Genomic DNA, 16,690 nt, shown 5'->3' with positions numbered 1-16,690 from the left:
GGTGTACTGGGCAAGGAATAGCACAACCGGGAAGGCAATGCTGGCACATACCCATGGAAGCAATCCAATCAGGGAGCTTCATGTTGTAAGTGTACCACTGATATTACCAGGTGGCAAGTTTAAAGAAGAAACCTCACTTTTATTTTTATTATTTTGTTCTATTCTCTAGGGCACAGTGTACATATAGTACTTTGCTCCATCTTCCTATGTGCTGTCTAAGGCTGCCCATAGCTGGGTCGCTGGCTGACTGAAAGAAAACAAGGAGGAGGATTCCTCCATCTACAAAAGCAAGGTGGATAGGAATCCTCCCAACTGTGCTATTGTATTCTGACAGTGGGGACTCCTCCGCTGGCAGAATACCTGATCAATGCTACAGCTGAATGATTGGCTGCAGCCATTGATCTAATGAAAATCTGCCATCATTCCCATTCGAAAGAAGTTAAACTTTATACCGACTTTTGTCAAGTGGGAATGTCCATAGATTTCAATCCATTTATGGCCAGCTTAAGGCTAGCTGTAAGTTCTGACAGTTCACCCCTCCCACTGTTACCAGCATGACAAATGCAGGACCATGATCTAGATGTGTCATGCATTGAAACACAAACCAATTTATAGGAGGCCATAATGAAGATGATCCTTGGGTTCTGTACCTTTATGTGACCCCATGCCACACAAATCTAGATAGATAGATAGATAGATAGATAGATAGATAGATAGATAGATAGATAGATAGATAGATAGATAGATAGATAGATTTAAACTAAAGAAGAGCTTCCCAAAAAATATATTGTAAGGTAAAAATAAGGAATGTAGATTTTTTACAGTATAGAAAACCATGAAAACACATACCTAACAGTAAGAAAAAAAAACACAGATTATTATATTAGTAGAAAATGTAAATCAATAGCGGCACCGCTAATTTATTTTAATAAAACTGTAGTCCTTTGGAAAAATAAATACTGCAATTTAAAAAAATCTGAAAAAATTAAAAAACCATGACACTCACTATATGCCAGTCTCCGTTATTGATTGACTTGCCGCCAGTTGTAACTTTTGTCCATAGGTCATTCTTGAACTGAATTTCAATTTTTCCATCACGTAGAGCGAGTAGAAACCATGATGTGGCGTCAGCTGACTCTGCATACAGAATCACTCCCTCTCCATCGTAGGTTCGGAAATCAAATTCCGCTGAAAACCTTTGTGGGAAATAAATGCCATAATGTCAGTTTAAGGTGGATCTTTACTCATAACAACTTGATAAAAAAATAATGTTCTTTAGCAAGGAAGATACATTCACATTCATAATTATACTGCCAAAATTAGTGCTTGCTGTAAATTGCCTCCAGCATTGCTTCTGTTTCTTCTTGCTGGAGGCTGCCATTTTGCTGAAGCCCAGAGCCGCTGAGCAGCAGTAAATCTTTAGGCTGTCAACAGATTGGCCTCTAGTGGTTCTGATTTTCAGCACAGTGCCGAAAAATTCAAAGCATGCGTAGAACAGGGTGAGGCAGTGTATTACTGTCTTTTAACCTCTTGGCGCCGAGCGCACGCAAATATGCGGCTTCTTGGCAGCCGGGCCTTGGCGCAGAGGGGCCGCATATTTGCATGTAATAGTGCCAACAGTGCTGTGCCGAAAGTTCAATTTTAAGGTCTTCATGAGCCTATCAGGCCAACCATTTCTTCTCCTTGTTGATTGCGGAAGGCCAATGTTGATGAACAAATCTGATAGAGAAAGATTTTTGGCATTTTCCATGCAGGTCATTCAGAATTTGATAACTGCCAGTTTGAAAGTTGGCAACAGCACATACACTGGGCAATGATTGGAAGAAAGGGTTGAAAATAAAATTTATGTGTAAATTGTATGGGCAACTTTGTTAATCTGTACACAATCTCCAGATCATTAATGTGATATCTACAGTACTTCTCACTTCCTTAAGACTCTATTCACACCATGGCATTCCGCTTTGCAGGTGGAATCACTGCGATTCTGCCCACGATTCAGAAATGCCGCAAATCGTGGGATGCCCTTGCGATCCCTGTTACTTTGAATGGCACCCAAATCGCAGTGCGATTTTGCTGCGATTGTCGCCCGGCGGATTGCATTAAAATCGTGCAAACAGAATCACGGGACGCCTGTACCAAAAGACAGCGATTTGTGTGTCATTCAAAGTAACGAGGATTATAACTGGACAAAAATGCTGATAAGATAAAATGTGATAACAGTGACTGCAATTCCTCACTGTATACAATAAATCGATGAAAAAATCTATATTCCAGTCCACAATCTGTTGTCTTGACTTTAATATCTTCCACCTTAATACAGTGTTTATACTTTCATAAATTCCACCAATTGAGTGCCAGCGCCACATGCATTGGACTTCATTATCACTGCGGCTGCTAGATTCATTTCCAGCTTTATTGTACAACAGGCTAACTGAGGATGTTCTAAGGTGATGTCGGCATAGGTGAATCCCCTGAAGATGTGCCTTCGCACGAAATGTGTTGGGTAGAGCATATGTACAGACATTATGTCACCACTTGCGGTCCTCAGGACAGCGGCCATCTTAGTAAGTTTGTCTGGTTTTATGTTTGTTTACCTGATGCTGGATTCACTTCTGAGGCCTAAACACGACACTATATATAGCATTCTGTGACTCCGTGTGGTGAGCATTTTTTATACAGCACTCTACCCGTAAGGCCAACTCCTGGTGGGGAAAAGTCCAAATCACTGGTAGTTGTCATAATGAGATTTGGAGTTGATACATACTACATGTTGTTTTGTTGATTTTACATGCAGCTGTCTTTTTGTTGAGTACATAAGTGGTGGTGGAATAGTGGCACCAAGGATTGCATCTGCATGTGGCACTGGAACTCATTTTCCTTTCAAATGTTTTTATTTGCACAGGTAGGTACAGAGTACAATTTAGGTATAGTACGTCGTGCAACAACGTTGTTGAACAAATATCAGGACATTAGGAACTTATTAACAACTAACAGATTGCATGTAAGTCAAACAAAGAAGATAAAGGTATGGACGATCCCCTCCCCTGTCGCGGCACCCCAAATGGGAGCACTTTTGTGTCACAAGAGGAGAGAGGACCCAATGTGTACATGCTTAACATAGGTCAATTTCCTTGCAGCTTGTATGTATAATTCTATATACTTGCTTAAACAAATATAACTGGTGTGATTGGTACATATTGCTCGGTCAGGCACTGGCACTCATTTGGTGGAATTTATGGAAGTATAAACACTGTATTAAGGAGGAAGATATTAAAGGCAAGAAAACAGATTGTGGACTGGAATATAGATTTTTTATTGATTTATGGAATAAAATGAGGAATTGCAGTCACTGTTATCGCATTTTATTTTATTAGCATTTTTATTCACTTATATTCATGTGTATGAGGCTCTGCACCATTTGTTATATGATTTATTTTGAGGGTTTGTATATTCACCTTGTTGTTAGCTGCCTGCACCTCTAAGTGCAGACATAGTCACCAATTGAATTACTTTCTAAATATGCTCCCTAGTGTCCAAGTAATTTAATCTTGAGTTCTGCCATGCAGGGCAAAAATAGGTTCAATTTAATATCAGTCCTACTAGCAACCGTAACTAGTTTGATTTCAACAAATAGGGACAAATATCTGTCTTTTACTGAAAATAATTAGATATTGACTTAAATATGGCAAGTCTAGCCATCTAGCCTTCCTTACCTTGTAACATCTGGCAGTTTGAATCTCAGATAGACAACAGGAATTCCTGTAAAATGTTCTGCCAGGTACAGCAATTCATAATTTGTCTCCAGATTGAGAGGAACACAAGTCGGGATACGCTACAACAGAGATCATAAAACATTAATACAATCCACTCAACACAGTCAGCAACAACTGTTATTAAGATGTTTCACAATAAAGTCAATAAATAATTGCCTATGTGTTTAAAATCTAAAATTTGTATTTCTTCAATATATTTTTGCAAGATAATCAAGTGAACTGATTTTATTTCCATCTGAATCCCACCAGTGACAATATCTGCTTGAAATTTGGATATATTGTTTGTTTTAACTGGTAGGTTAATTTATAATATATGATAGGGATGCTGGAGTGTACTCTGTGAAGTTTTATGCTATTGTGGATATTAAATACATAAAGGAATTAAATAACGGTTATGGCTTCATAGTTTGTTTTAACTTTCTTCACATTTTGCCAGCGGCATGCATTCTAGGCCTCACTCTCGTTCAACCGGAAGTGATGAGAAAGTTTCCAGCAGCCTCTACGCGTTTCACAATGTAATTTTGCGTCATCAGGAAGCTTCCTGATGACACAAATTACATTGCGAAACGCATACATTGCCGCTGTGAGGAGACACAGTGACAGAGGGGAAACAAACTGAGACACCGCTCTCCGTATACACTGCTGGATTTGCTTGGTGCCGGCTTAAGGGCACCGTAACATGTGAGTTTAACCATGCTTTTAACTTTTTTAATAAAATGAAATTACATACTATACCATGAAGGCTATCCATATGTCTTCATGAGCACTGAACAGAGCAAGAGATACTAATACATTGCTTGGAAAGGCTGCTATTGGACCTATCACAAACGGATTGGTTATCCTTAATGAACCAAAGGCGTTTATTCTTATTACATCTGGTGAGTCGCTATTGCATGAGGTGGTGGTGAAGTCACGATAAGTGGTAAATTAGGAGCACAATATACTGAAAAGGAACGTCATTGCACAGGAGTGATCACTCACTGAAGACATCCAGTGTACTGTGGTGTTTCTGCATATGTCAAGGACATTCATTTATTATTTTTTTGCACTATGTAGTACATATGCATGTTGATATGTGATATTTTGTTAGTAATATTGGCACATTGTTTAGTATTAATATTTTTTTGATATTTTTGAAGCACTAGCACTTTAAATAGCTTTTGGTAGCACCTAACGTCAATGCACAGAAGTAATCACCCACTGAGGACATCTAGTGGGCTGTAGTGTTTATGCACATGTTGAGGACATTTTTTGCAGCATGTAGTATATATGCATGGTGATATGTGATATTTGATGGTGACTAAGAAATATTGGCACATTGCACATTTTTTATTATCTATCATATTTTATATTTTTTTTTAGCACTAGCACTTTAAACAGTTTTTTGGAATATTATTTTGTCACTAGTAAACACTATGTGGACAGTATATTTTTGACACAATTTTAATTGATACAGAGCACGCTACATAGGATTGATATCCTATTTTTGTATATTTCAGCAGTGGTATCACACACAGAAGTTAGCGCAATCCACTTTTATAATAAAGTGCAAAATCTGTTTGCCTTTAGTAAATCAGCCCCTATGTGTTTATGCTTTAGTGTCCATTGAGATCATGTACAAAGAATAATGACCCTCGTGTGCCTATGCACCAAGCTTATGAAAAAGATGAACATTTTTGCCATGAAAACTATACTTTTCCAGCATCGTGTAGCCAAATTTGATGAAAAGGAAGGGGCGTGGATGGTGCTCTTTTCCCAAAACTGCACTTACCCTTTAAAACATATCTAAAACCAAAATATTTTTTGTCTTGGATAGAGTAGAGAATGCTAAGCACTCTTGTGGGGTTTTTTTTTCTGTCTGTGTTCTATTGGGGGCATTTAATTTCCTGTCTCAGGGACACAACAGGAAATAGTAGGAAATCAGTCAGGGGAAACACTCTAATGCCCTGTACACACGAAAGGATTTTCCAATGGAAAATGTGTGATAGGACCTTGTTGTCGGAAATTCCGACCGTGTGTAGGCTCCATCACACATTTTCCATAGGAATTTCCGGCACACAAAGTTTGAGAGCTTGCTATAAAATTTTCCGACAACAAAATCCGCTGTCGGAAATTCCGATCGTGTGTACACAAATCCGACGCACAAAATGCCACGCATGCTCAGAATAAATTAAGAGACGAAAGCTATTGGCTACTGCCCCGTATATAGTCCCGACGTACGTGTTTTACGTCACCGCGTTCAGAATGATCGGATTTTTCCGACAACTTTGTGTGACCGTGTGTATGCAAGACAAGTTTGAGCCAACATCCGTCGGAAAAAATCCATGGATTTTGTTGTCGGAATGTCCAATCAATGTCCGATCGTGTGTACAGGGCATAATGCCCCATACACATGCTCAGAAATTCCGTCAGAAAAAACTTGGATGGTTTTTCCGACGGAATTCCGCTCAAGCTTGCCTTGCATACACACGGTCACACAAAAGTTCTCTGAACTTTCGACCGTCAAGAACGCGGTGACATACAACACTACGGCGAGCCGAGAAAATGAAGTTCAATGCTTCCGAGCATGCGTTGAATTGTTTCCGAGCATGCGTGATTTTTTGCGAGTCCGAATTGCATACAGACGAATGCATTTTCCGACCAAAAAATAGAGAACCTGCTCTCAATCTTTTGCTGGCTGGAATTCTGCCAGCAAAAGTCCGAAGGAGCATACACACGGTCGGAATTTCTGACCAAAAGCTCACATCTGACTTTTGCTAGCGGAATTTCTTATCGTGTGTAGGGGGCATTATAGACAGTTGTCACAAGAAGAATTACACACCGCGTACACACGAGCAGAATGTCCAACAGAAAAAGTCAGACGGAAGCTTTTCATCTTCTATTCCGATCGTGTGTAGGCCTCATCATACTTCTTTTTTCGAAAATTCTGACGGAACTAGAAATGAAACATGTTCTAAATTTTTTTGACTGAACCAATTCCTATCGGGTAAACCGATCGTCTGTATGCTGTTCCGACGGACCAAAAACGACGCATGCTGTGAAGCAAGTACGAGACGGAAGCTCCTGGCTATTGAATTTCCTTTTTCTAGTCCCGTTGTAAGTGTTGTACCTCACCGCGTTCTGGACGGTCAGACTTTGGTCGGACTTTGGGTTGACCGTGTGTAGGCAAGACCGCTTGAATTGAATTCCTTCGGAGTTCTGTCGGAGAAACCTTCGGAGTTAATTCCGACGGCAAAACTGGTCGTGTGTATGCGGCATAACAGGAAAAATTTTCTTTAACCTCCTGTTATGGTGACATCTGTAAAATTCTGAATTTCTCAACACTTTCTGTCCAGGTGACAATGCTTAGGATAAACACTGTATAAAGAGCAGATCTCAGGAAAACAAACAATAAAAACATGACAGAATTTTTCCTTCCTCTGTCCAAAGTGGAAACGTAACAGCTTGGCTTTAGGTATACAGTACTTTAATGCCGCGTACACACGGTCGGACTTTCCGGCATACTTGGTCCGGCGGACCAGAGTGTGCCGGACAATCCGCCCGTGTGTAGGCACCGGTGGACTTTTCCGGCGGACTTTTTCCCAAAAGCCCGCCGGACCTAGATTTGAAGAAAGTTCTAAATCTTTCCGCCGGACTCAGTTTCGGGCGGAAAGTCCGCTCGTGTGTGTGCTGGTCCGACGGAAAGCCCGCTCGTGTGTAGGCTGGTCCGACGGACCAGATACAACACGAGGGCAGGGTATTGCATCTCACGCTCGCTGCAATAGGAAAAACACATTTTCCTATTGCGGCGAGCGCGGGGCATACCAGGCCCTTAGGTCTGGTATGGATTATAAAGGGGAACCCCGCTACGCCGAAAAAACGGCGTGGGGTCCCCCTAAAATCCATACCAGACCCCGATCCGAGCACGCAGCCTGGCCGGTCAGGAAAGGGGGTGGGGACGAGCGAGCGCCCCCCCCCCTCCTGAACCGTACCAGGCCGCATGCCCTCAACATGGGGGGTGGGTGCTTTGGGGGAGGGGGGCGCCCTGCGCCCCCCCCCCCCCAAAGCACCTTGTCCCCATGTTGATGAGGACAAGGGCCTCTTCCCGACAACCCTGGCCGTTGGTTGTCGGGGTCTGCGGGCGGGGGCTTATCGGAATCTGGGAGCCCCCTTTAATAAGGGGGCCCCCAGATCCCGGCCCCCCACCCTATGTAAATGAGTATGGGGTACATGGTACCCCTACCCATTTACCTAGGAAAAAAGTGTAAGTAATAAAACACACTACACAGGTTTTTAAAATATTTTATTAAACAGCTCCGGGGGGGGGATCTTCCTCCGGCTTCGGGGGTCTTCTTCCGGCTTCGGGGGTCCCTCCGCTTCATCTTCTCCCGGCGTCCGGTTGGTTCTTCTCCGCTCTCCGGCCTCTTCTCCCGGTGTCGCAGGTCTTCGGCCGGCCCCTCCGCTCTCTTCATGTAGCTCTATTGCGAGCGGAGGTCCGGACTTCTTGGCTTCTTGGCTTCTTGGCTTCTCTTCTCTTCTCTTCCCCCAGATGTTGACACGACGCTCTCTCCGGCTGGACTGGTCTCTGAGGGCTGCGTTGTGACTTATATAGGCGGAGACCCCGCCCCCATATGATGTCACAGTCCTTGGGCATGCTGGGACTGTGACGTTTTAGGGGGCGTGGTCGACCACGCCCCCTAAAACGTCACAGTCCCAACATGCCCAAGGACTGTGACATCATATGGGGGCGGGGTCTCCGCCTATATAAGTCACAACGCAGCCCTCAGAGACCAGTCCAGCCGGAGAGAGCGTCGTGTCAACATCTGGGGGAAGAGAAGAGAAGAGAAGCCAAGAAGCCAAGAAGTCCGGACCTCCGCTCGCAATAGAGCTACATGAAGAGAGCGGAGGGGCCGGCCGAAGACCTGCGACACCGGGAGAAGAGGCCGGAGAGCGGAGAAGAACCAACCGGACGCCGGGAGAAGATGAAGCGGAGGGACCCCCGAAGCCGGAAGAAGACCCCCGAAGCCGGAGGAAGATCCCCCCCCGGAGCTGTTTAATAAAATATTTTAAAAACCTGTGTAGTGTGTTTTATTACTTACACTTTTTTCCTAGGTAAATGGGTAGGGGTACCATGTACCCCATACTCATTTACATAGGGTGGGGGGCCGGGATCTGGGGGCCCCCTTATTAAAGGGGGCTCCCAGATTCCGATAAGCCCCCGCCCGCAGACCCCGACAACCAACGGCCAGGGTTGTCGGGAAGAGGCCCTTGTCCTCATCAACATGGGGACAAGGTGCTTTGGGGGGGGGGGGCGCAGGGCGCCCCCCTCCCCCAAAGCACCCACCCCCCATGTTGAGGGCATGCGGCCTGGTACGGTTCAGGAGGGGGGGGGGGCGCTCGCTCGTCCCCACCCCCTTTCCTGACCGGCCAGGCTGCGTGCTCGGATCGGGGTCTGGTATGGATTTTAGGGGGACCCCACGCCGTTTTTTCGGCGTAGCGGGGTTCCCCTTTATAATCCATACCAGACCTAAGGGCCTGGTATGCCCCGCGACGGGGCTAGCAAGGTGTCAATCTCGCCGATAAAAGCGGCAAGATTGACATCCTTTTCTAGTCCCGTCGCACCTGAGTCACGTTCAAAATGAACGGACTTGTCCGTGTGTGGGCAAGTCCGTTCATTCTGAAAGTCCGCCGGAACTCCGGCGAAAGTCCGTCGGAAAGACGGGCGGACTTAGCCCGCCGGAAAGTCCCGGCGTGTGTGGGCAAGTCCGTCCGTTTTAAAGTCCGGCGCACCTGGCGGACAAAGTCCGTCGGAAAGTGTGCCGGACCAAGTAGGATAGAAAGTCCGCTCGTGTGTACGCGGCATTAGGCTCACCTCACCAGATCTACTATCTGTGGACACTATGAGGTTAATAGACACACGTTTTGGTAAGTATAAAAAGTTATACTGTAAGCAGCAGGCAATGTGTCGGTGCCAGGCGTGGGATTTACACCCAAACCGGTGCCCTGAGCTTCTTCTCACACATATGACAGGAAGAGAAAAAACAAACAATGGCAGTAATCAAAAAGTGAGAAACCCTGATGGAGTGTGATCTTATTTATCAGCGAAGTGACTCTTCACATTGTGGTTATTACTCATTACTATGTGTTATCGCTGCAGAGATGAGACTAGGTGAGAACTGCCAAATACTGCTGTCACCTCCGCTTCTACTGGGATTTTCATTGATCAGGAAGGTTGCCTGGGATGGCATTTGTGCAAATATTGGATTGATTTTTCTTTACAGTAAATCAATAACATCTTCGAAGAGTAATAATAAATAGGGTGACTCAGAAGAGTAACAATATACTTTATAGGGCGACGTGTAACAGTAACACATGTATTATGATGATTAAGATTATTAATAATAATAATATAATTAGAGACTCTGTGAGGCCGTTCTGTAGAATATAACAGCTGACTATGGGGGAGGCAGAAACAGATACAACTTAAGAAAAATAAATCAGGACAAAAGTATTTTTGTACCTCATTCATTAATTTACAGTTGCTTCTCTGCATTAACTACTCCAGCTCACACATCAGTCGTCCCCTAATGGAGAAATGTTTATATTTTAGACTTACTCAGAATTAAAGCGGTATTAGCACTTGAGCCCCGGAAAGATTTACCCATTTAATGACCAGGCCATTTTTTGCGATACGGCACTGCGTCACTTTAACTGACAATTGCGCGGTCATGCGACGCTGTACACAAACAAAGTTGATGTCCCTTTTTCCCCACAAATAGAGCTTTCCTTTTGGTGGTATTTGATCACCTCTGCGGTTTTTATTTTTTGCGCTATAAACAAAAAAACACAATTTTGAATTAAAAAAAGCAATATTTTTACTTTTTGGTATAATAAATATCCCCCAAAAATGTTTTAAAAAACAAATTTCTTCATCAGTTTAGGCCAATATGTATTCTTCTACATATTTTTGGTAAAAAAGAATCACAATAAGCGTATATTTATTAGTTTGTGCAAAAGTAAGTACTAGTAATGTCGGTGATCAGCAATTTTTAGCAGGACTGCGACATTGCGGCAGACAAATTGGACACTTTTTTGGGACCAGTGACATTATTACAATGATCAGAGCTAAAAATAGCCACTGAACACTGTATAAATGGCACTGGCAGGGAAGGGAATAACACTAGGGGGCGATCAGTGGGTTAAGTGTTCCCTAGGGAGGTGTTTCTAACTGTGGGGGAGTGTACTGACAGGGAATAGAGAGAGATCGCTGTTCCTGATCACTAGGAACAGCAGATCTCTCTCTACTCCCCATTGACAGATCCCCGTTCAAGCTCTCTGTGGAGCAATCGCGGGTGACCGGCGGACATCAAGGCCACCAGCCACGCACATCGGTTCCAGCGACGCGCCGCATGCACACGCGCCTGCAATAGCTGGTAAAGGAAACGACGTACAGCTACAGCGATTCGTGCAGCCGAGCCAACCTTGACAAGCGGTTAAACCCAAAACAAAAAATGTAATATCTTGCAGCTTACCAATCATTGGATGTAATGTGGGAATGGAGACCAGTCCCCTGCTGGTGCTTCATAAACAAAGAGAATATGGAATCTCTGAACCAGTTTAGACAGGTTATACAAATGATTTTTATAAAAAATTTATTTTTATTTATACAAAAAGAGTTAAAAATAGGATATCCCAATACATCGTAACAGATTCCATGCCAAAACGAAATCCAAATACAAAGTAACAATACATGTGTGTCACTAATACTTGATGTGCCACCTTAAGGGGAACAGAGGTATAGTGGGTCCTCACAGGTCATGTATTCCTCAACATGTTTCGTGGAACTCTATCGCTTCTTCAGGAGAATGCCTGAAATTAGTTATTCACACAGTAAAAAATAAAAAAATAAAGCATGCAGAAAATGTACAACATGATATACAACAAGTATTCCATGTTGAGGAATACATGACCTGTGAGGAGATATGTTTATAAAATCATTTATGTAAACTGTCTAAACTGGTACTGAGATAGTCCATATTCTCTTTGTTTATGGCGCACCATCATGGGACTGGTCTCCATTCCCACCTTTCTTCTAATTACTCTTGGATGATGTTACCCTTTACCTATCTTACACAATCTATTTGTTTTGAGGCCTAGCTTTCAATCAGTGGATGTGATGACTGCATTAGATTTCTTTTTTTAGCCTTTTTTTCCTCTGTTTTCACCTGGTGATATGACCAGTAACACATCTTATGCCCCGTACACACGGTCGGATTTTCCAACAGAAAATGTGTGATAGGACCTTGTTGTCGGAAATTCCGACCATGTGTAGGCTCCATCACACATTTTCCATCGGATTTTCCGACACACAAAGTTTGAGAGCAGGCTATAAAATTTTCCGACAACAAAATCGGAATTGTTGGAATTTCCAATCGTGTGTACACAAATCCGACGCACAAAGTGCCACGCATTCTCAGAATAAATAAAGAGATGAAAGCTATTGGCTACTGCCCTGTTTATAGTCTCGACGTACGTGTTTTACGTCACCGCATTCAGAACGATCGGATTTTCCGACAACTTTGTTTGACCGTGTGTATGCAAGACAAGTTTGAGCCAACATCCGTTGGAAAAAATCCATGGATTTTGTTGTCGGAATGTCCGATCAATGTCCGATCGTGTGTACGGGGCATTAGAGTGCCTCCACTCTGGATGAAGGAGCAGGGTGGAGTTGGATGTGGTTAGATGTACTAGCAGATTTAGGTACACCAGGATTTAAGGGTTCTCTGAATAGCGGACCGCAGTCAGTATCCAGAACGAACGACAATCCTGTCCTGACTGCGGCTGTGCCACTTATCATCCTGGGCATTCTCTCTCAGGTCTCCCACTCAGCTGCCGCTATCATACTCACAACAGGTGGGATGGGAGGTGCTGCAGATCAGGACAGAGAGCGGGAGTCTTTTCATATTAACAAGCCAATAATTGCCCGCTTGTTAACATAAAAATTTGGGCAGCTCCCACCCTCTGTCCTGATCTGTAGCACCTCCTACCCCTGCCTGCTGTGAGTATGAGAAAGGCAGCTGGGCGGGAGACCTGAGAGAGAGAACACCCAGCTGCTATGTGCCTCTGCCCTAGTAGGACTTGGCAGGGGAGGTTGTAAATGAAAGGGTGACTGTGATGTAAAGGAGGAGAGGGAAGCTATGACTGCAAGGGGCAGGGTGATGTGAAGGGGCATGATGATATGTAAAGGGGGCATGGTGATGTGTAAAGGGGGCACTGTGATGTGTACACGAGGCACTGTGATATGTAAATGGGGCAATTGTGATGTGTAAAGAGGGACTTGTCACATGTAAATGGACATTGAGATGTGCAAAGGGGACACTGTCATGTGTAAAGGGAGCACTATGATGTGAAAAGGAGGCACGGCAATGTGTAAAGGGGGCATTGTGATGTGTAAAGGGGCACAGTGATGTGTAAAGGGGGCATTGTGATATGTAAAGGGGCACAGTGATGTGTAAAGGGGGCATTGTGATGTGTAAAGGGGCATTGTAATATTTAAAGGGGGCATTGTGATATGTAAAGGGGACATGGTGATGTGTAAAGGGGAATTGTGATGCGTAAAGGGGGCCCGGTAATGTGTATGGGGGCATTGTAATGCGCAAAGGGGCACAGTGATGTTTAAATGGGGCACTGTGATATGTAAAGGGGCATTGTGATATGTAAAGAGGGCACTGTGATGTGTAAAGGGGCATGGTGATGTGTAAAGGGGCATTGTAATATTTAAAGGGGGCATTGTGATATGTAAAGGGGCATGGTGATTTGTGAAGGAGCAATGTAATGCGAAAAGGGGGCACAGTAATCTGTAAGGGGGCATTGTGATGCACAAAGGGGCACGGTGATATTTAAAGAGGGTGCTGTGATATGTAAAGAGGGCACGTGATGTGTAAAGGGGCATTTTGATGTGTAAAGGGGGCACTGTGATGTGTAAAGGGGGCATTGTCATATGTAAAGGGGCATGGTGATGTGTAAAAGGGGCATTGTAATATTTAAAGGGGGAATTTTGATATGTAAAGGGGGCACGGTGGTGTTTAAAGGGGGCACTGTGATGTGTAAAGGGGGCATTGTGATGTTTAAAGGGGCACAGTGATGTGTAAAGGGGCATTGCGATGCATAAAGGGGGCACGGTAATGTGTGAGGGGGCATTGTGATGCGCTAAGGGGCACGGTGATGTGTGAATGGGTCACAGTGATATGTAAAGGGGCATGGTGATGTGTAAAGGGGCATTGTGATATGGGGGCATGGTGATGTGTAAAGGGGCATTGTGATATGTAAAGGGGCATGGTGAGGTGATGTATAAAGGGGCATTGTGATGCGTAAAGGGGGCACGGTAATGTGTAAAGGGGCATTGTGATGCGCAAAGGGGCTGCTGTGAAATGTAAAGGCACGTGATGTGTAAAGGGGAATTTTGATGTGTAAAGGGGGCACTGTGATGTGTAAGGGGGGCATTGTGATATGTAAACAGGGCACAGCGATATGTAAAGGGGGCACTGTGATGTGTAAAGGAGACACCGTGATGTGTGAAGGGGGCATTGTGATGTGTAAATGGGGCACTGTGATGTGTAAAGGAGACACCGTGATGTGTGAAAGGGGCATTGTGATGTGTAAATGGGGCACTGTGATGTGTAAAGGGGACATTGTGATGTGTAAAGGGGGCATTGTGATGTGTAAAGGGGGCATTGTGATGTGTAAAGGGGGCATTGTGATGTGTAAACGGGGCAAAGCGATATGTAAAGGGGGCACTGTGATGTGTAAAGGGGACACTGTGATGTGTAAAGGGGGCATTGTGATGTGAGGGGGAACTGAGGACAAAATTTGTGTTATTATTTTAATGTCACTATACAAAAACAAACAAAACAGAGTAAAGCACTGAATATGAGTTATATGCATGAATGGCGAAATAACAAACATTTAAGGGGAGACAAGCAGGAAGGAGTTAATTTGTGCCACAGTGCTGCTCAAACTAAAATACTTGTGATATCCAACCAAGTTTTGTTTTTTTTTGTAGAAAAGGAGGGGTTTGTTGTGAATATTCTAGAATACATACAAATATACAAACAAGTGAGAATGTGAACTATTGATTAGCTCCAAAATAATTCCCCAAAAACTAATAATTTCTTTTCTGATCCTGCTTGGTTTCCAGGAGCTCAGCTTTCCCAATCACTTCCCTTTAAACATTACTATCCAAAGACCTTTTGTCCAATCAGAGCCACATTAGAGGTCACTAAAGTGATCTGATTGGAACAGAGGGATCACAAGGTGTGGGGCTTAGCCAGGCAGCAGTATCCTCAAAATTAGAAAGTTGAGCCCTTAGTAACAAACTTAACCAGATTCAATGGGACAAACAGAGGTGACTTGTCTAAAACTGCCCATACATGTATCGAATTTTGTCTGATTCATGCGGAATTGCCCAAAATTCACTCAGTGGATGGCCCTGTTAACACCACCCTGATAGACAAAACCTTTGAATCGCCTTTTGTTGAAGGAGCCAGGTATAAAGGTGGAAAATTATCAGCCGAACAACTCCTGCATCCAATCAGATGCAGGCACTGCTTGGGGACTCCACAGTTGCCAACTGTCAAAATACAATAACCCCCCAGAGGGAGATTCATCCAGCTGAGCTGTTAGTGTGGATGGAGGGAGCTATTACAGCAAGAAAGACACTCTGATTGAGATGACCACCCATAACAAGATCAAAATCGGCTTTTAAGCTTTAAGTCTTGCCTTAAACTTTTTGCCTTGTGACTTTTTTTTGGGGGGGGGGGGTACAACTCAATTTTTGTGCACAAATGCATCTGAGGAATATGGAGTTTTACCTGAAGGAATTATTCGTGTAATAGTGCAGATTTCTTTGGTGTGTTGCTTTACAACATAAAATAAATCAGTAAATTCAGAAATGTCATCTACCTGCATATGGCACTAGAAGCTCTGTTTAAAAAACTCAGTTTAGGGAGGAAATACATAAAATACATTTATTGAGAAACTGTATGTTAAACTTAAAAACAGTTCTACCTTCCCTATGGCATCATGTTTTTTTTTTTTTTTCTTATGCTGTATCCAGTTTAATTAAAATGTGCATACATCAATTGGTTTTTTTGTTCTTTGCACATTTATAAAATGTATTATATGTGAACTAAATATGATCCACAAGATGGCACTGTTGGGCTTTTACACATTTCTGTTCTCAGACAGGTTTTATGTACACTTTATTATATCAACAGGAAATTAAAACCTTACTTGATGTATTATTTCCTTATACTAATTAGAACATTGATATCATGCCCAAACCTTGTCTGAAGATACTGTATCACCAAACAAGTACATATTAAAGTGACCAGATCTTTCTAGATACTGTCATTAAAAAAATCTTCCTAAAAGACAAGGTTACTTAGCATTAATATTCATATTTTCATTTTGTCAGTAAACTTTGGGTGAGTCTGATAACTAAATATATAATAATATTAAATGCTGAAAATAACAGACACACTGGTCACAAGGTCTCATTTCCTGAAGTGAGACATTATGGCCTTTATTTAATAATAAGCATAATAATGCCTCTGCAAATCATTATTAAAAGGACTACCAGTTGTATAATTTTCATAAATAGTTTTATATAAAGAGGATTTAATAACATTGATCAAGATGTAATATATATACACTGTACCGTACACTGTACTGTATACCCAGTGTCACGTGACTCATTAGTGTTACAAGATCTCAGGTGTGAATGGGGAGCAGGTGTGTTAAATTTGGTGTTATCGCTCTCACTCTCTCATACTGGTCACTGGTAGTTCAACATGGTACCTCATGGCAAAGAACTCTCTGAGGATCTGAAAAAAAGAATTGTTTCTCTACATAAAGATGGCCTAGGCTAAAAGAAGATT

At 43.1% G+C, this 16,690-nt stretch overlaps 1 protein-coding gene across 1 annotated transcript in view; it reads right to left on the bottom strand.

The window, feature by feature from the left end:
- PROS1 (protein S) overlaps positions 1 to 16,690 on the bottom strand; it is a 125,607-nt gene that overhangs the window by 13,779 nt on the left and 95,138 nt on the right. Inside the window, exons 9-10 of the mRNA XM_073616998.1 lie at positions 3,714 to 3,832; positions 1,007 to 1,196 (exon numbers count right to left, since the gene is read on the bottom strand). Of these exons, the coding sequence (XP_073473099.1) occupies positions 1,007 to 1,196; positions 3,714 to 3,832 (309 nt within the window). The remainder of the gene's footprint in view (positions 1 to 1,006; positions 1,197 to 3,713; positions 3,833 to 16,690) is intronic.

Source organism: Aquarana catesbeiana, linkage group LG02 (assembly GCF_042186555.1).
Source record: "Aquarana catesbeiana isolate 2022-GZ linkage group LG02, ASM4218655v1, whole genome shotgun sequence".
Taxonomy (NCBI): Eukaryota; Metazoa; Chordata; class Amphibia; order Anura; family Ranidae; genus Aquarana; species Aquarana catesbeiana.
This window is presented reverse-complemented; position numbering and strand designations above follow the sequence as displayed.